Source organism: Siniperca chuatsi, linkage group LG6 (assembly GCF_020085105.1).
Source record: "Siniperca chuatsi isolate FFG_IHB_CAS linkage group LG6, ASM2008510v1, whole genome shotgun sequence".
In the NCBI taxonomy this organism is placed as follows: Eukaryota; Metazoa; Chordata; class Actinopteri; order Centrarchiformes; family Sinipercidae; genus Siniperca; species Siniperca chuatsi.
This window is the reverse complement of record NC_058047.1, coordinates 193,616-208,529: the sequence shown is the minus strand read 5'-3', so window position 1 is coordinate 208,529 and position 14,914 is coordinate 193,616. Positions and strand designations below refer to the sequence as shown.

Below are 14,914 nucleotides of genomic sequence, written 5' to 3'. Positions count from 1 at the left end.
TGAACGTCTGAGTTATTTCTGTCCGTTAAAATCACTTTTTTCCGCTGATGGCAGATCAGATAAGTGATCAGCTGGACAAACGTGAGAACTCGTGGCGACGGCCGAGCGTTAGAACTGCTGTTGTAGAAGATTTCCAGAATAAAGCCAAAATATTTCAATAAAAATGTATTTTGAGAATTCAATATAGTTTACTTTTTTTCTCAAATATTACGACTTAATTCTCAAAATCTCGGTGGCCCGAATACTTTGTCGCACGTTACGATGTGATCAAATAGTTTTATCACGTTCTATTAAACTCTTTGTCCAAAAGAATATTTCAGAGCAAATTAACCTTTAACAAACGATGAGCTGTCTGATTGGTGGAGGTTGTTGAAAAGCACCTGCAGACAGTACTGAGGGCTGAAAGCATGTTTCAGAGCCGCGACAGTCCAGCTCAGCTGTTGGTAGTAAGGTTTACTACCACAGAGCTTTGGACTTGCTTCCGACTCGGACTCGACTGATTTGAAACTCGAAGGTCGTAGAAAAGGTTTCAGTCGTAGTCGTCTGGACACTGTTTTGTGTCTGTGTTGCTTAAGCCCCGCCCTCAGGAAGGAGTCTACCTGAGTATCTGTTGATTAGCTAGTTTCACCTGAAACTGACCTTTTGTTTCCACGACGGCGCAGTAATCAGTAATCAGGCCTGTTGTTTTCTGGCTGCATCTACTTCATCACTGTTAAGTGCCTGGTTAGCATGTGACTGGCGTGACGCTCTGCTAACTCGGGATCGCAGAGCGCCGTGCGTTTGCATCTAAAAGCTACAAACCGCACATCTGAAGACAGCGAGGTGAAGAGTCTCAGTAGAGAGAAGAGTTGGTTTGAAAGAGGAGTCAAAGAAGCCATTTTTGTGAAAAAAGAAAACCCCTCTTTGAACAGAAATGGTGGTCTGAGATTCAATCTGCCCAAAGTTTACCACAGTGTATTAACACCGTGGTCAAGCCGATCACATGCTAATCAGGTACTTAACAGTGATGAGGGAGGTGCAGCCAGAAAACAACAGGCCTGATTATTGATTACTGGGCCATCATGGAAACTATTAGGTCAGTTTCAGGTGAAACTAGCTAATCAACAGATACTCAGGTAGATTCCTTCCTGAGAGCAGGGCTTATGTAACACAGAGTAGCTTAAATTTCTGAGTTCTCAGACCATTTTCACAATTGAGAATGACTTCCAGATGGGAGCCGAAACGTCTTGATTCTGAAAACAGCGTCCAGGCGACTACGACTGAAACCTTTTCTACGATAGACCACTCCTGGACGAATGAGGGACGACACCGTCTTGAAACTCGAAGGTTAAACTCTGAGGAGACTTGGAGACACCTAAATATTGATCTTGACCTTTGACTTCATTCTGCTCCCAATCAAAAAATTGTAAATGAAAAGTAAAATGAAAAAATGAAAACCTCATGAACGTTGAACCAACACAGTACAGCAGCATGTACAAGATGTTTTTATTGTCTTTAAAACATTTTATTATTGACGTGAACAAACTTTAGTTTAATATCTGATCGTTCTGGAGGAGCTGTTGATGAACGCGTCATCTGTAAACATGTATTTATAAATGGGGGGTTTTATGAGTCAAACGGTCTCGTGGCTGCTGTTTCTTCACCTCAGTGATGCAACGGAAAGTTCTGGTTTCTAAAAACGGATTTTTTTAAACACCAGTGACCTTAAAAACCAGCAGCAGCTCAAACAGGTAACAGGAACTGAAGAATAACTTCTGGGTGAAAACCACTCGTTGCTGTTTCTAAAATCTCAGACATCAACATCAGGAGGGACGAAGCGCTTCAACTCCGCTCACGCTGGTAAGAAACCAACTTCACTCACTGTTAATGTTTATAAAAGTAATTATGTTACGCTACACTGTAAAAACTGTAAAGTATCTGAAATCTGCTGTTTAGTATTTATTTAATTCTCAGCTTACAGATGAGCTCAGATCCCAATTTCTTTTAAATGTGATTAATTATTAATTGTGTTGCGTTTGATCCCTCGCGGTCAAACCGTTTTGCTGTTAACGTCACATTAAGGTCAGGAAGACGAGCAGGTTTGTTTTAATATATATATATAACAAACCATCATGTAATGTTCTTTAAATATCAGAAAAGAAGGATTTCTGGAGTCGATTTTAAGGGCTTCATGAGTTTCCCCTTAATTTCCACATTAATATTTATTAAATATTTCACATTAATGATGTATGTTTTATATAATGATGATATTTTCAGCTGCTAATAATATTTTAGTTCTTATTCAGTATTCAGAAATTGAACAGGTTTACCAGATTTGGACAAATGAATAGTACATTAAGGTTTTTTCGCATGCGGTGGGGTTTTAAGGGGTTAAAAACCTTTTCTATACATCTCCCTCACGTTCTTACAGCCCTAACCCTGAAATACAGATAAACCCTTTGTTTACCTTAAAATATAAATAAATTAATGTCATTTTAAGGATCATTTTAAGATTTCTACCTCCTAAAAGCCCCTAAACTATGCAGATAATCACTTAAAATTATAAATTATAATCCATCAGTTAATTAAATTAAACATTTTTATTCTTTGTTGGTTTTATTCATTTTTATGTGTCTTTATATCAGCTTGTATTTCTTTTGTCTGTTAATGTCTATTTATGAGTTTTCATGTTGGTCCCTTCGTCTTGTCTTACAGGAAGACCGTTCTCTCAGCCTGTCAGTCAGAGCAGAGGGCAGTACACCCTGCCAAACTGAATCATGGGTAATGTGTTGAAGACGGGTCATGGCTTTGGTCAGACCTTGATGACACGAGCGAGTGTTAAGACCTGGAAGAGCGAACCGGAGGTGGTGCAGGAGGACCTGCTGCTGTCTGAGCTGTCGGGGCTGCAGGAGGTGGAGCTGTGGAGGGTCCACTGGTGTCTCAGTCAGGCCGTCCTGCAGGACTTCCCCCCCATCCCCCCACTCTGGCTCCAGTCCGCCCAGTCCGACCACGCCATCAGCATCACCAAAACCATGCTGAAGTGTTACCATGAGGAGGGGGCGCTGACGATGTTGGCGGCGGTCCTGACAATGATCGGCCGAGACGATCGGGTCTGCCACCTCCACCACACCGCAGACCCACCAAGACCTAGACTGACTCCAAAACGTGATCCAGACTTTGTGAAAACTCAGCGCCGGAAGCTGATCAGCATGATGCAGTGGCCAGATGCCGTCCTGGATGCCCTGCAGGACTACAGGATCCTGAACACTGCTAACAGGGAGGCCGTCGACATCTATGCAGTCCGCCGGGACAAAAACCGGGCTCTGGTGGACCTGGTTCTGAGGAAGGGGGACGAAGCCCAGGAGGCGTTCTACCAGGCCCTCAGCCAATCGGAGCCGTTCTTACTGCAGGAGCTGGAAGATGATCCAATCCTGGACAAGGTTTGAACACCTTTCACCTTTTATTTCAGTGTCGGTCTCATAGATCAGAACGGTCATAATCCCGATGTGTGATGTCATCAGCACGTCATTCCTCTGCTGTCCTGTTTTTGTTTCCCAGAATCCCTCAGAGACGTCTGTCCTCACAGAGATGCTGGAGCTTCTGGTCTCAGACGAGCTCCGGTCTTTCCAGTGGTTGGTCAGTGATCACATGACTGGAGGAAGTCGCCCTTGCGTTGGTGGAGAGCAGCTGGAGCGCGCGGACAGGCCGACAACGCAGAGACTTCTGCGACAACACTTCGGACCCAAACAGGCGGAGAGGGTCGCAAAGGACGTCCTGCTGAAGATCGTCCCGACGCTCAGTACGTCCACACAAACTGTGCTAAGCTAGGCTAACAGTTTTCTCCTGCTGCCAGTCTTTGTGCTGGGGTAAACTTGTCTCGAACCTTTCTCTGTACTGGACACACGGCGATGAAACTGATTGATCAGAATTATTGATTTTGATCAGTGAAGGTGTGGTCAGGTGATGTAATGATGTCATAATGTCGTCCCGCTGCAGCTGTTTGTCTTCGGGGAGACGCAGTGATCTCACAGAGCTCGTCAGACATCAGAGTGGAGACAAACGCAGACACAGTGGTAACAACGTCAAACTAACTCCTGACTGATGATTGGTTGATGTGTTCAGGTGTCTGTCTGATCACCTGTTTGATCTGTTTAGGTTGAGATCACACCGGAAGTCCTCGACGACGGCAACATGTTCAGGTAACACGCTCTTTCCTTCTGTCTGTCTCAGACGGATCTGCAGAGAGCCAGAAGCTGTCTCAGCATGATGTCCTCCTGTCTTCTAACTGTGTGTCAACCAGGTCTCTGTTGTGGAGCAGTTTATTCAATTCTAACCCTTAAATCAGTTTGAGACAGGATGTGTCTGATTTTTGCAACGTTACGTAGGTGGAAGGAGGCCGTCCTCGAAGTTTGTTCCGTGTGGGAGTTAAAGGACAAGTCCTGATCAAAGATCACTCCTCCATTTTGGACTCTCCGTCCACTCAGAGCTCAGCTCTGTCAGGACGGCTGGCTATTGGTCAACTGGGTGAATTCAGCTGTCAAAGTTCACCAGAGTTGAAGTTGACGTGAAAAATTGATTTGAATTGATTTCCTGCTGCGAGTGAATCCGATTGTTGTTGTGTCTCCAGGTTGCGTTGCTGGAAGTCCGGTGTTTTCCGCTGCAGTGTGACTGGTCTGCAGTTGGAGGGTTTCGGGGACGTGGTCTATGAGACGGTTCCCTGGGACGTGAACTTCCTGTCTTCTAAAGGTCTGAGGCCGGCCGGGCCGCTGTTCAGGTTCACCAAGCTGACAGGAAGTTTCCACCGACTCCACCTGCCGCACTGCCAGCTGCTCTCAGGTCAGTGACACAGATCAGCAGAGACCAGGATCAGGGTTAAGTCTGGCACTCATCAAAATACTGCAGTCCCGTAATGTCCCGAACCGTCCCGGGTTCAGGCTGCTGTGTGGACCGGGTAACGGAGGGACCTGGAACAGACAGGAATAGACGTTAAAGAGTAAAGCACCTCTCTTTAAGACAGACGAGCTCATTTCTGCACTAAAGTTGCTCGATAAGTTTCTGGAAAGTCGCTCAAGCTTGTGGAGCGATGAGGAGGCTGTAACCTTCCTCACGTTAATACATGAAACTAACAAACGTCGTGTTTCCGTGTTATCGTTTGAGCTTTGACTGAAGCTCTTTTGATGTCAGCTGATATCGTAAGATCAGATATTTTGGTTGAATACAAAATGTGTTTGCTGTGGCAAATGAGTTTTATATAAACAGAATTGTGTGGCTGCTGTTTAATAAAGTTTGTCAAACAGATAAATCAGCTTCTGAGATATTATTGGCTGGTGGAGGAAACCGATCGAACAGTCGGGAGCTGAAGTGTGAAATTCTGCAGATGAAAGACTTTAAACATTAAAACATGAAGGAGTTCATGTGAGCGTTCATGTTATGATTTAGTTTTTATTTGCTGATGACCTTTGGAAAACATTTTGTTACAAATGTTTTACATCTTTTCAACATTTCTGTCATGATGAACCTTTTTACTCTAGATTTTCTTAAACCACGTGGTTACAAACTTTCTTCTGGTTTGTTCTTTTCTGGAAGTTTTGAGCAATTTGAACATTATTGTGAAAAATGCAACAAATGGTTGAAGTAGTTTCTGTGAGCAGTTGCAGTGTTGGGGTTGCAATAGTAATATATTACTGTTAGCAGTAACGAAGTACTACTAGGTACGTGGTAATAATTGGATTTTAGTAATATTATTACATTTACTGTGTCAAGTAATGCGTTACCACCCAGGATGCCTGCCCGTCCCTGTGTCCAAAGCTATTTGTTTATTTAAAAAGGTCTAGGCTATTTCATTGTTCTATATATATATATATATATATATATGTATATATATGTATATGTGTGTGTGTGTTTTTATTGTTCTATATCATCACACTTTTGTTAATATAAGGGGTGATTTTAAGACAAAGTGGTAACCACTTACCACGCTCTCTGGATGGATAAAGTTTTATTGAAGGTGAGTTTTTCTGTCTTGCAGATGGCGGTCAGCACTTCCTGTCTGTAGCCCACGTCACTGGGGACAGCGTGGACTTCATCACTCCTGGTCAGGTGACGGAGGATCACGCGATCGTCGACGTCTCAGGCTTCTCGTGCTTTGGACTGGTGATGTCGGCGGCGCCCGGCACTGCGATCAGGGGCATCGTGCTGCTCTTCTCTGTGCTGAACGACTGCTCGCTGTTCGTCCTGCTGCTGCCCAGGAACGTCTGCATCGCTCAGGTACAAAGGCCCCGCCCACTGTCAGCGCAGGTACTCAGACCCCGCCCACTGTCAGCGCAGGTACTCAGGCCCCGCCCACTGTCAGCTCAGGTACATAAGCCCCGCCCACTGTCAGCTCAGGTACATAAGCCCCGCCCACTGTCAGCGCAGGTAATCAAGCCCCGCCCACTGTCAGCGCAGGTACTCAGGCCCCGCCCACTGTCAGCTCAGGTACTCAGACCCCGCCCACTGTCAGCTCAGGTACATAAGCCCCGCCCACTGTCAGCTCAGGTAATCAAGCCCCGCCCACTGTCAGCTCAGGTACTCAGGCCCCGTCCCTTAAACCCAATTTTAGGGTTTTGAAAGAGAAAATATCCCTTAAAATGTACCAAATTGTAAGGCCATCACTAAATTTTGACCTTAATTAAAACCTTAAGATCCTTTTTCAGGTGTCAACTAAGGGATGAGTTTCATGTTATTTCATCCATTTTAAGTGGTTTTCCACCGCATGTGTACAGTTAACTAATGGATAAATTAATGGATTATAATATATTAAGCATTTAGCATGAAAGCTATCTCTTTTTTTATCTTAATTAAAACAATAAAGTCCTCTTTAAGGTATAAATTAAGGGGTGGCTTACATGTTAATGTTAATATTAAGGACCTTTTTAAGGGATAAAAACCTCTCAAACCCCTTAAACCTCGCAGACAATCCGTTAAAAAAACTGAATATATTAGTCCATAAATTTCTCCAGATTCTTTTAGTGTGGAGAAACTTTGAAACAGCATGTCGAACTTCATGTTTAGAAATAAAGTGATAAAACTTTATTTATCTGGTATTGATTATAGGCAGTTTATCTGATTGATCATCTCAGTGTCTGATCTGATCTCCAGGTGATGAAGGAGTGGAAGCGACGGATCAGAGCCGAGTATGTGGAAACAATACACGACTGTGAGCTTATCCCAAATCAGACGTACAAACTGAGTGGAGAGCCTGTCACTTTCATCCAGCCAGAGGTACGCTTCAACTGCTTTCATCTATTACTCTTTATCTGACACTTCAACTGCTTTCATCTCTTACGCTTTTTCTGAGACAAGCTGTTGTCATTTCATGTTCTTAGACTGGCACTTCAACTGCTTTCATCTGTTAGTGTTCAACTAACACTTCATTTGCTTTTATCTCTTGTTCAATGACGTTTCATCTGCTTTCATGTCTAACTCTTAAACCGACAATTCAACTGCTTTCATCTTTTATTCTTTAGCTGAGAGTTCATCTGCTTTCAGTGATTACACTTCAACTCACACTTCCGACTCAAACTATCACACTTCAATATTTTCACTTCAACTGACACTCCATTTTCTTCAGTCAGTGCTTACACCTAATCTGAAACTTCTTTCACATGTTGTTATTCGACTTCCACTTTAACTTCTTTCAGTATTTCAACCAGTTTAAATGTTTAATCTGTGAATTTTCAGCACTTCAGCTTCACAGGAGATTTAACAGCGTCACAGCACCTGTGAGTGATGAAAGCAGTTGAAATGTAATTTAAAGTGTAAGTTAATGAGACAGTCACCTACACTTCGGTTGACATTCACACTCCTTTCGGTGCAACTTCAACTGAATCTTCAACTTCATTCAGCACTTACATTTTAACTGACGTTTCAACTCCTTTCGGTACTTGTATTTCGGGTATTAACCTGTAACTGCAGCATTTCAGCAGCGAACGCAGTAAAAACGTTTTCCTCAGCTTTTTTTCTTCATCACATTAAATATGAAACCTGTCTTTTTTGTTTCAGAGTTCAAAGTTCGTGAACTTCAGCGACTACAACAACTTCCTGCCGTCGTTTCAGGTGCAGCTGGCGGCCGGCGTCAGGAGGGTGGAGCTGCAGCTGATGAGTCATGTGGCTCCGCTCCGTCTGATTGGCTGGCTGTTCGGCTCCACGGAGTCTGTGGTGTGGAGCCAAGTCGTCCATCTGAGAGGTAGATCATTAACCGGGTCAAACATGCTAACGCAACACGCTAACACGTTAGCATGTAGCAAGCCACCGGGTTCGGTGGGTGTGCGCGAAAACGGTCGCATTAACCGACGCGTCGCTGCGAGCGCGCAGAGGCGTCGATGCTCAATGCGCTGTCCGCTGCGATATTCTGACACGCCAGAATATCACGTGAAGAAGCTGTGAACTGATTTGAACGTGTTAACATGAGATTAGTAATAATTATTTAACAAAAAAAACAACAACCCGTAAATAGTGAAATGAAATTAAAAAAAAGAACACGGCCAAGAAATCCTTGTAGTTGCTTTTATAACATCCTGAATTCATGATAATAAAACACATTTCTCACATAAAACACAGTTTTTACATATTGAATGCTGTTAAATCACGTTCACTGAGCTTTGAATCAGTGAGTTGTATCTTTAAATGGACCTGAATCGCCTTGTTTTTGGGTCGTGGACTGTTTCTACTGTTGACTGATAGATGTTTAGTTGGCATAGATACATTCAGAACAGCGGAAACGCTCTTTTAGAGGCGGTCGCACCGCGTGTCGTACGAACCAGTTCATTAGACCGAACTGTTTCATTTGACCTCTTTATCTTTGTGTCCTCGTTTATGAGTTTCTAACTGTCATCTGGCTCCAGTTTCACTCGGCAGCCGGTTTGTTTTTGTGTGAAAATGAAACTTTAATGAATGTTTGGTTTTTCTGACGTCGCTGTGTCTGTCTTCCTGCAGCAGCTGCGCTCTGCACCGAAGGTAACATCAACACAAACGCACCTTCATCTTATTAAAGAGGCACTGATCTTCTTCAACAGATTTCATAGTAAATGAAAGTTTTTATCTGTTTGTTTCCACGACATAATGAGATGATTGGGAGACAGTTATTGATAATGATCTTTATACACATGAGAATTTATTCAGATAACTGTCGGCCTAAATATCAGATTTACTATTTAAATGATTTTAAAGGATACAGTATGACCAAAACAAAATAAAATAATGGTTAAAACAAGAAAATAAGTTTTATTTGAAATAATAATTTAGTCATTATAAAAAGTTTGAGATGATCACAAAATCTCATTTTAGAGAATAAATGTTTTTTTTTATCTCTATAAATTTAGAAAAATAAGTTTTAACGTTAGTGTTTCACCTCTGAGTCTCTGTGAATCCAGTTTAAATCCAGTTTGAATCCAGTTTGAATCCAGTGTAACCAGTTTAAATCAAGTGAATCCAGTGTAACCAGTTTGAATCCAGTGTAACCAGTGTGGTGGTCTCTGCCGTGTCAGTCTGTGTCTCAGAGTCGGATGTGACCCTCCTGCTGCTCAACACGCTGAACTCACTCACGTCGGAGGATTTAAAAACCTTCCAGCGTCTCCTGAGTCTGCAGACTGATCCGATCCCCGTCAGCCGGCTGGAGGCAGCAGACAGGACCAGAACCGTGGACTTGATGGTCCAGCAGTACCACGCTGAGGGGGCCAAGGAGGTCACTGAGAAGATCCTGAGGACATTGAACTACAACCAGCTGGCTGACGACCTGCAGAGGAACTCATCGATCTGAAATTTCATTTCACATTTTTGTATTTGTTTACTTGTTTTTAACATGTGACCGATTCATGTGATTATATTTAACATTTGAACTGAAATCGTGTAAAATGCCAACGTGTTTGTGTTTTTAAAATAAAATAAGTAGAACAAGACTCTTAATTTGGTAACACGCTTATTTCCTTTTTAATTTTTCCAAAAATATGTGAACATGAACAGAAACCGTCCAGGAGCCTCGTTTCACACAAACATACAGGACAGTTAACGCCTCACAGCTCATTGGAAGAAACAGACGGGTCATTGAACGCCTCACAGAATCAACAGGTGAGGAGGAAGACGTGGCTTGAACCTCTGAAAACATTTTGCTACGGTTTCCGGTTTGAACGACATGTTTCCTCAGAACAGTGTGCAACAGGCTTTGAGGTACATTTTCTTGTTTGGGTAACACCTGACACATCCACCAATCAGCAGTGACGTGTACGTAACCCCTGGCGTATTAAAAAGGCAGTGCGCTTGCGTACACCACAGTTTCCTTTCCTTTCATTTTTTGCCCCCATTAATTAATTATCCTCATCTTTGGGATGAGCCCCTGAAAATGCTAATCTTTAGTTAGCAGGTTAACACTGTGTGGCTAACTGTGTCTCACTAGCTTACTACAGGTATTCCTGTAGTAAGCTAGCAATAATCAGTCTCTGCTTTTAACTGAACTTTAAAGCTCTGAGCTAATGCTACACAGGTGCTAATACTGTTCTGTTAGCATAAAACTAACTACAAGCAAACAATTTGGAGTTGTTGGAACAAGGTTTTTTTATCTTTTGACCAAGCTAGGCTAGCTAGGTTACACATGTCCTGGTATAACACTGGCTAGCTATTAACAGCTAGCATAACATCTGATATGTTACCTGCTTGTAGCTAGCGTATGTTATGGTAGCTAATGTTAAATGCTAACTATTTGTAGCTACTATAACAAACATGTAGCTATAAAAAGCTAATATAACATTGGTTACGCTAGCTGTTTTGTGGATACACTGGCTGGCAGTTTCCTCTGCTTCCAGTTTTTGTGCGAAGCTATGCTAGCAGTTTCCCCCTGCTTACTGTCTTTGTGCTAAGCTAGGCTAACAGTCCTGGACACACCGAGATCAAACTGAAACATCTCAACTCTGGAGAAAACAGAAGAAAGGTGCCGAATTTTAACCTTTAATAAAGTGTCGGCCTGTCCCTTTAAGTTGAACGTTATTGAAACTTGAATTGAAATATAAACTGTCCTCAGTGCAAACAGCAGGTGGCACTGTTCAGTGTACGAAGCTCCCTGCAGGCCTGTTAGCTGCACTTAGCGGTTACCTGCAGTTAGCGGTTAGCTGCAGTGACTCAGATTCAGGACAGGAAGTCTCACAGCTGTTAAAAACACAGTAAGGTTCAAAGACTGCAGTTTTCAGTCCTTCATCATGGTCATCCTGTTGATTCTCTGATCAGAAGATTAAAACAACAAATTACACTGACAACATTTTTAAATCATTTCTTTCTACAATATCTGCTCACGGTAACTACAGTTAAAGAGCTTTTACCCTTAAACCCTGCAGATAATTCATCACAAATGCCTAAATATATTAGAATCCATTAAATAACCCCTGAATTTAGGGTTAGTTTTAACCCTTAAAAGGCTCTCTCTCTAAAATACTTAATTACATCATTATTAAAGGGTAAATTAGTTAATGATTTAAGGGGATAAATAATGAATTGTAATATGTTAAGGTCTTTTTAATTGATCACCTGCGCAGTTTAAGGGCTTATTACAGAGAAAATAACCCTTAAAAACTCAAATTCAGGGCTAAGTGATGCATATATTAATGGATTGTAATATATTAAGGGGTTTTAATGGATCATTTGCATGGATTAAGGTTTTTTTAAGGGGTTAAACACCCATTAAATTTTACCAAACAGCGTGAAAACATCCCTTAAATTTTAAGGCCCTTTTAAGTTATAAATTAAGGGATGGATTTTGTCGTAGTCATTTAAAAGGTTTTTTTTTTAAAACTTAAACTGTGCACATAATCCATTAAAATACCATTATATATAATAATCCATTAAATAATTTATTAATCATCCCATTAAAATACAGTATCATTAATGGGTAAATTAATGGAATTTTTAAAGGTAATAAAAATTAAGGGATTGAGTTTGATAGTGATTGAAGATAAAAACCTTAAAAGGACTTAGGACTAACCCTTTTTCAGTTGAGGTGAAACTTAAGGGATTCGTGCTGTGTGGTCACAGAGAACAGAGCGTTTTTAAACTGACGATAATCCATTAAGAACCTTTTTTCCACTAATTAACTCCACATTTGGGTTGAACACCTGAATTTCAATGAAAAGGTACCTGTAACGTTTCCTATATAACATGAAGGTGCGTTACTTAACAACACACTACTTATTGCACTGACAGCAACGAGTCGAGAACAGAATCAGAGAAAACCGTCTGTTATGTTTGTCTGACGCTCCGGCTCGTTTTGTTTTTTGGTGGTGCGTTTACTTCCTGTAGTTTTTAATCCTCTGAGGCTCCTGTCAGTTCTCTGATGTTTGTTGGTGAGCAGAGCTGCCACGCTGCTGCGTTCAGCCTCACAGGAAGTCACGTTTCTGCACCACCAGAGTTCAAACTTCCTCAAACCATGTCCACGCTTTAGTGTCACAGCGGCCATTTTAAACATTTACAATTAAAAACTACTGTTACAAAAACAGAGTGTTTCACATAAACTGAAAAGTTGTCAAATTAGCAGCAACAGGATCAACCAGCTGCTTTAATGAAGCAGAAACTTATTACAACTTATTAGTTTACTTACCAAATATATAAAAATATGCCTCTGGATTCTTTAAGGACATTTTAAAAGCATAATTATATTTTTATTCAATCATTCTAATGTCAAAATGTTTTATGAAAGAGCCAAACAACAATGTGTTAAATCTGGTGAACCCCAGGGGTCAATTGAGGGTCCTCTGATGTTCCTAATTTACATGCAGTGCCTCCAAATGTTTGTAAAGTGATATCTAATATTATATTTTACTTTCTGACTTCCCTAACCATCTGCAGCCCAGAGAATCCTACTCACTACGAAACGAGTCCCTTAATTAACCCTTAAATTACCCCTGAAAACACAGCGAACACCTTGGTCTAAATCAGTGTGTTCGGTAATCAGAGATCCTCAATTTGTCCATTAATTAAAACTAATTTAAGGGCTTCATGAGTTTCCCCTTAATTTCCACATGAATGTGAAATATTTGACAATCCATGAATGATGAGTTTAAGGTTTTAATAAGGTTCAGGGGTTTTGGTTTATGTTACTCTAATTAATGAGATTTTAATTTCATTTTCTTCAGTATTCAGATATTTAACAAGTTTCCCAGATTTGGGACAAATTAATGGATCCGAATATATTAACATGGATTAAAGGTGTTTTTCCCTGTTTTTGATTGCAATAGACATAATAACATTACAGATACCCGTTAATTTGTACCTTGAAAGGACCTTCATTTTTCAATTAAGGTGTAAATTCAGGGGTTAACCCAAATTTGGGTCCAATCGATTAATACCATTTATGGATTATCATACATTTATACATTAAGGGGTTTTTAAAAGGCTTGTTGGATCATCTGCTCGATATAAGGGTTTAAGATAATTTAACATAATTTTTAAAAAAAGGTATTGGGGTAGATTTTATAATATTTTGTAAATTTTGAGAAGTTTTTAAACTTCCATTAAACTGTGCAGATACTCTTAATGACTTTACTATAACTTGTTAATTTGTCCAATAATTAACTCCAAATCTGGGGTGAACCCCTGAATGTGCATCTTTTTGAATAATTAATGTCCTTTTAAGGTACAAATTAAGGAGAACCTGTAATGTTATTTTGTAAATTTGAGTTTTTACCCCTGAAAACCCTGTTATCTATGCATTGCATGCAGTCATTAAAAACCTCTTAATATATTGGTAAACCTAGTAAATACATATTTTTATAGTTGTGTTTTTCTTTATAATACAGTAACATATGCTCTGTTGGAGCTACTTAACAGTGAGTTTACCAGTTCGTCTCATGTGATATCAATATAATATTACAGTGAGTCTGAGCGTCCGGTCCAGAGCCTCCACAGATAATGTGGAACGGGAATCTTTGCTGTGAAACTAAAGGCCACAGAAAGAAGAGAGCTAAATGTTGTATTGTGTTACATTAAAAGTCCTGGTGTCACATATGAACAGATTACTGTGTTTGAGTCACACGGGGTAGAAACTCCGATGGATGAATAAGTAAGAAACACTAACGTGGCCTTATTGTCTGATCTGTTTGGCATTTAAAAATAAATAATGAATCATTTGTTTTCCCCTCTCAGCAGTTTAAAATGGCCGCCATGTGCAGAGGGTCATGTGATCTGTACAGAGAGCATCATCTCCTCTGATTGGTCAGTCTGCTGTGGAGGGGCCGGACTTTGGACAGGACTTTGTGAGGCGGGTCTGTCATGGTTGTGACGCACTTTGTATTGGCAGGGAGGGGCGTTACCGGGGCAATGCTGGGGGGGGCGGTGGGCAGAGCTCCTGTCATCGTTGTCGTCGTGGTAGTGACCGGAGATGGGCTGTTTGTCACCGTGGCGACAGGTTTGGCCATAGTGGACTGGATCTCGGCCCTCCTGGCCAGAGCCGTCCTCAGCTTCTCCCTCATCTGCTCGATCTGTTCCTGCAGCTCCTGCAGCTCCTGCAGCTCGCCAGGCTGGGGCGGGGCCACGGCGGCGGAGGGCGGGGCCACCACAGCAGGGGGAGGGGCGGAGGTTTTGGGTTGGGCAGAGGAAGAAGAAGAGGAGGAAGATGAGGGGAGAGAGAGCACCAGGCTGGGAAGCGAAGCCGCCGGTCCTCCGTTCTCACACAGTCTGCTGTTTGGCCCCGCCCTCGGCTTGGCAGGCCACTCCCCCTCACATTTGACCCCCTTGGCTTCGGAGGTGGCAATGCGAGCGAGCAGGCGGCGGGTGTTCAGGGTCTCCAGGTTGAAGTGGACTCGTTTGAAGTCTCGGGAGTCCTTAGCAGCGGCGGCGGCGGCGGCAGCGGCGGCGTCATTACTGGTCTCATTGTTCCACTTGGCCGAGGCTCCGGGGCTGGCGGGGCCGGGGGCAG

At 42.0% G+C, this 14,914-nt stretch overlaps 2 protein-coding genes across 5 annotated transcripts in view; one reads left to right on the top strand and one right to left on the bottom strand.

The window, feature by feature from the left end:
* The first annotated feature begins 1,421 nt into the window (after positions 1-1,421).
* LOC122878302 lies at positions 1,422-9,917 on the top strand. Of its 4 annotated transcripts, XM_044200958.1 has the most exons (11): positions 1,422-1,839; positions 2,695-3,419; positions 3,538-3,778; positions 3,976-4,052; positions 4,135-4,178; positions 4,607-4,815; positions 6,008-6,246; positions 7,120-7,242; positions 8,023-8,206; positions 8,956-8,976; positions 9,507-9,917. In XM_044200958.1, exons 2-11 carry the CDS (start codon positions 2,757-2,759, stop codon positions 9,776-9,778), a joined length of 2,073 nt encoding a protein of 690 aa, XP_044056893.1. In that variant the 5' UTR covers positions 1,422-1,839; positions 2,695-2,756; the 3' UTR covers positions 9,779-9,917. The 4 variants fall into 4 exon arrangements, with proteins under 4 accessions (XP_044056893.1, XP_044056892.1, XP_044056896.1 ...); XM_044200957.1 differs by having other exon boundaries at positions 1,422-3,419; XM_044200961.1 differs by having other exon boundaries at positions 1,422-3,419; positions 8,956-9,043; positions 9,507-9,645.
* A 7-nt stretch (positions 9,918-9,924) lies between these two features.
* The window catches only part of grin3bb (glutamate receptor, ionotropic, N-methyl-D-aspartate 3Bb), a 73,309-nt gene continuing 68,319 nt past the window's right edge, over positions 9,925-14,914 (bottom strand). Inside the window, 1 exon segment of the mRNA XM_044200945.1 lies at positions 9,925-14,912. Within this exon segment, the coding sequence (XP_044056880.1) occupies positions 14,196-14,912 (717 nt within the window). The 3' untranslated portion in view covers positions 9,925-14,195.

Coding starts and splice junctions, on each gene's coding strand:
- LOC122878302 (XM_044200958.1), top strand. CDS start 2,757: ATGGGTAATGTGTTGAAGACGGGTCATGGCTTTGGTCAGACCTTGATG. Junction 3,420..3,537: donor ATGATCCAATCCTGGACAAG/GTTTGAACACCT, acceptor TTTGTTTCCCAG/AATCCCTCAGAGACGTCTGT. Junction 6,247..7,119: donor GGAACGTCTGCATCGCTCAG/GTACAAAGGCCC, acceptor TCTGATCTCCAG/GTGATGAAGGAGTGGAAGCG.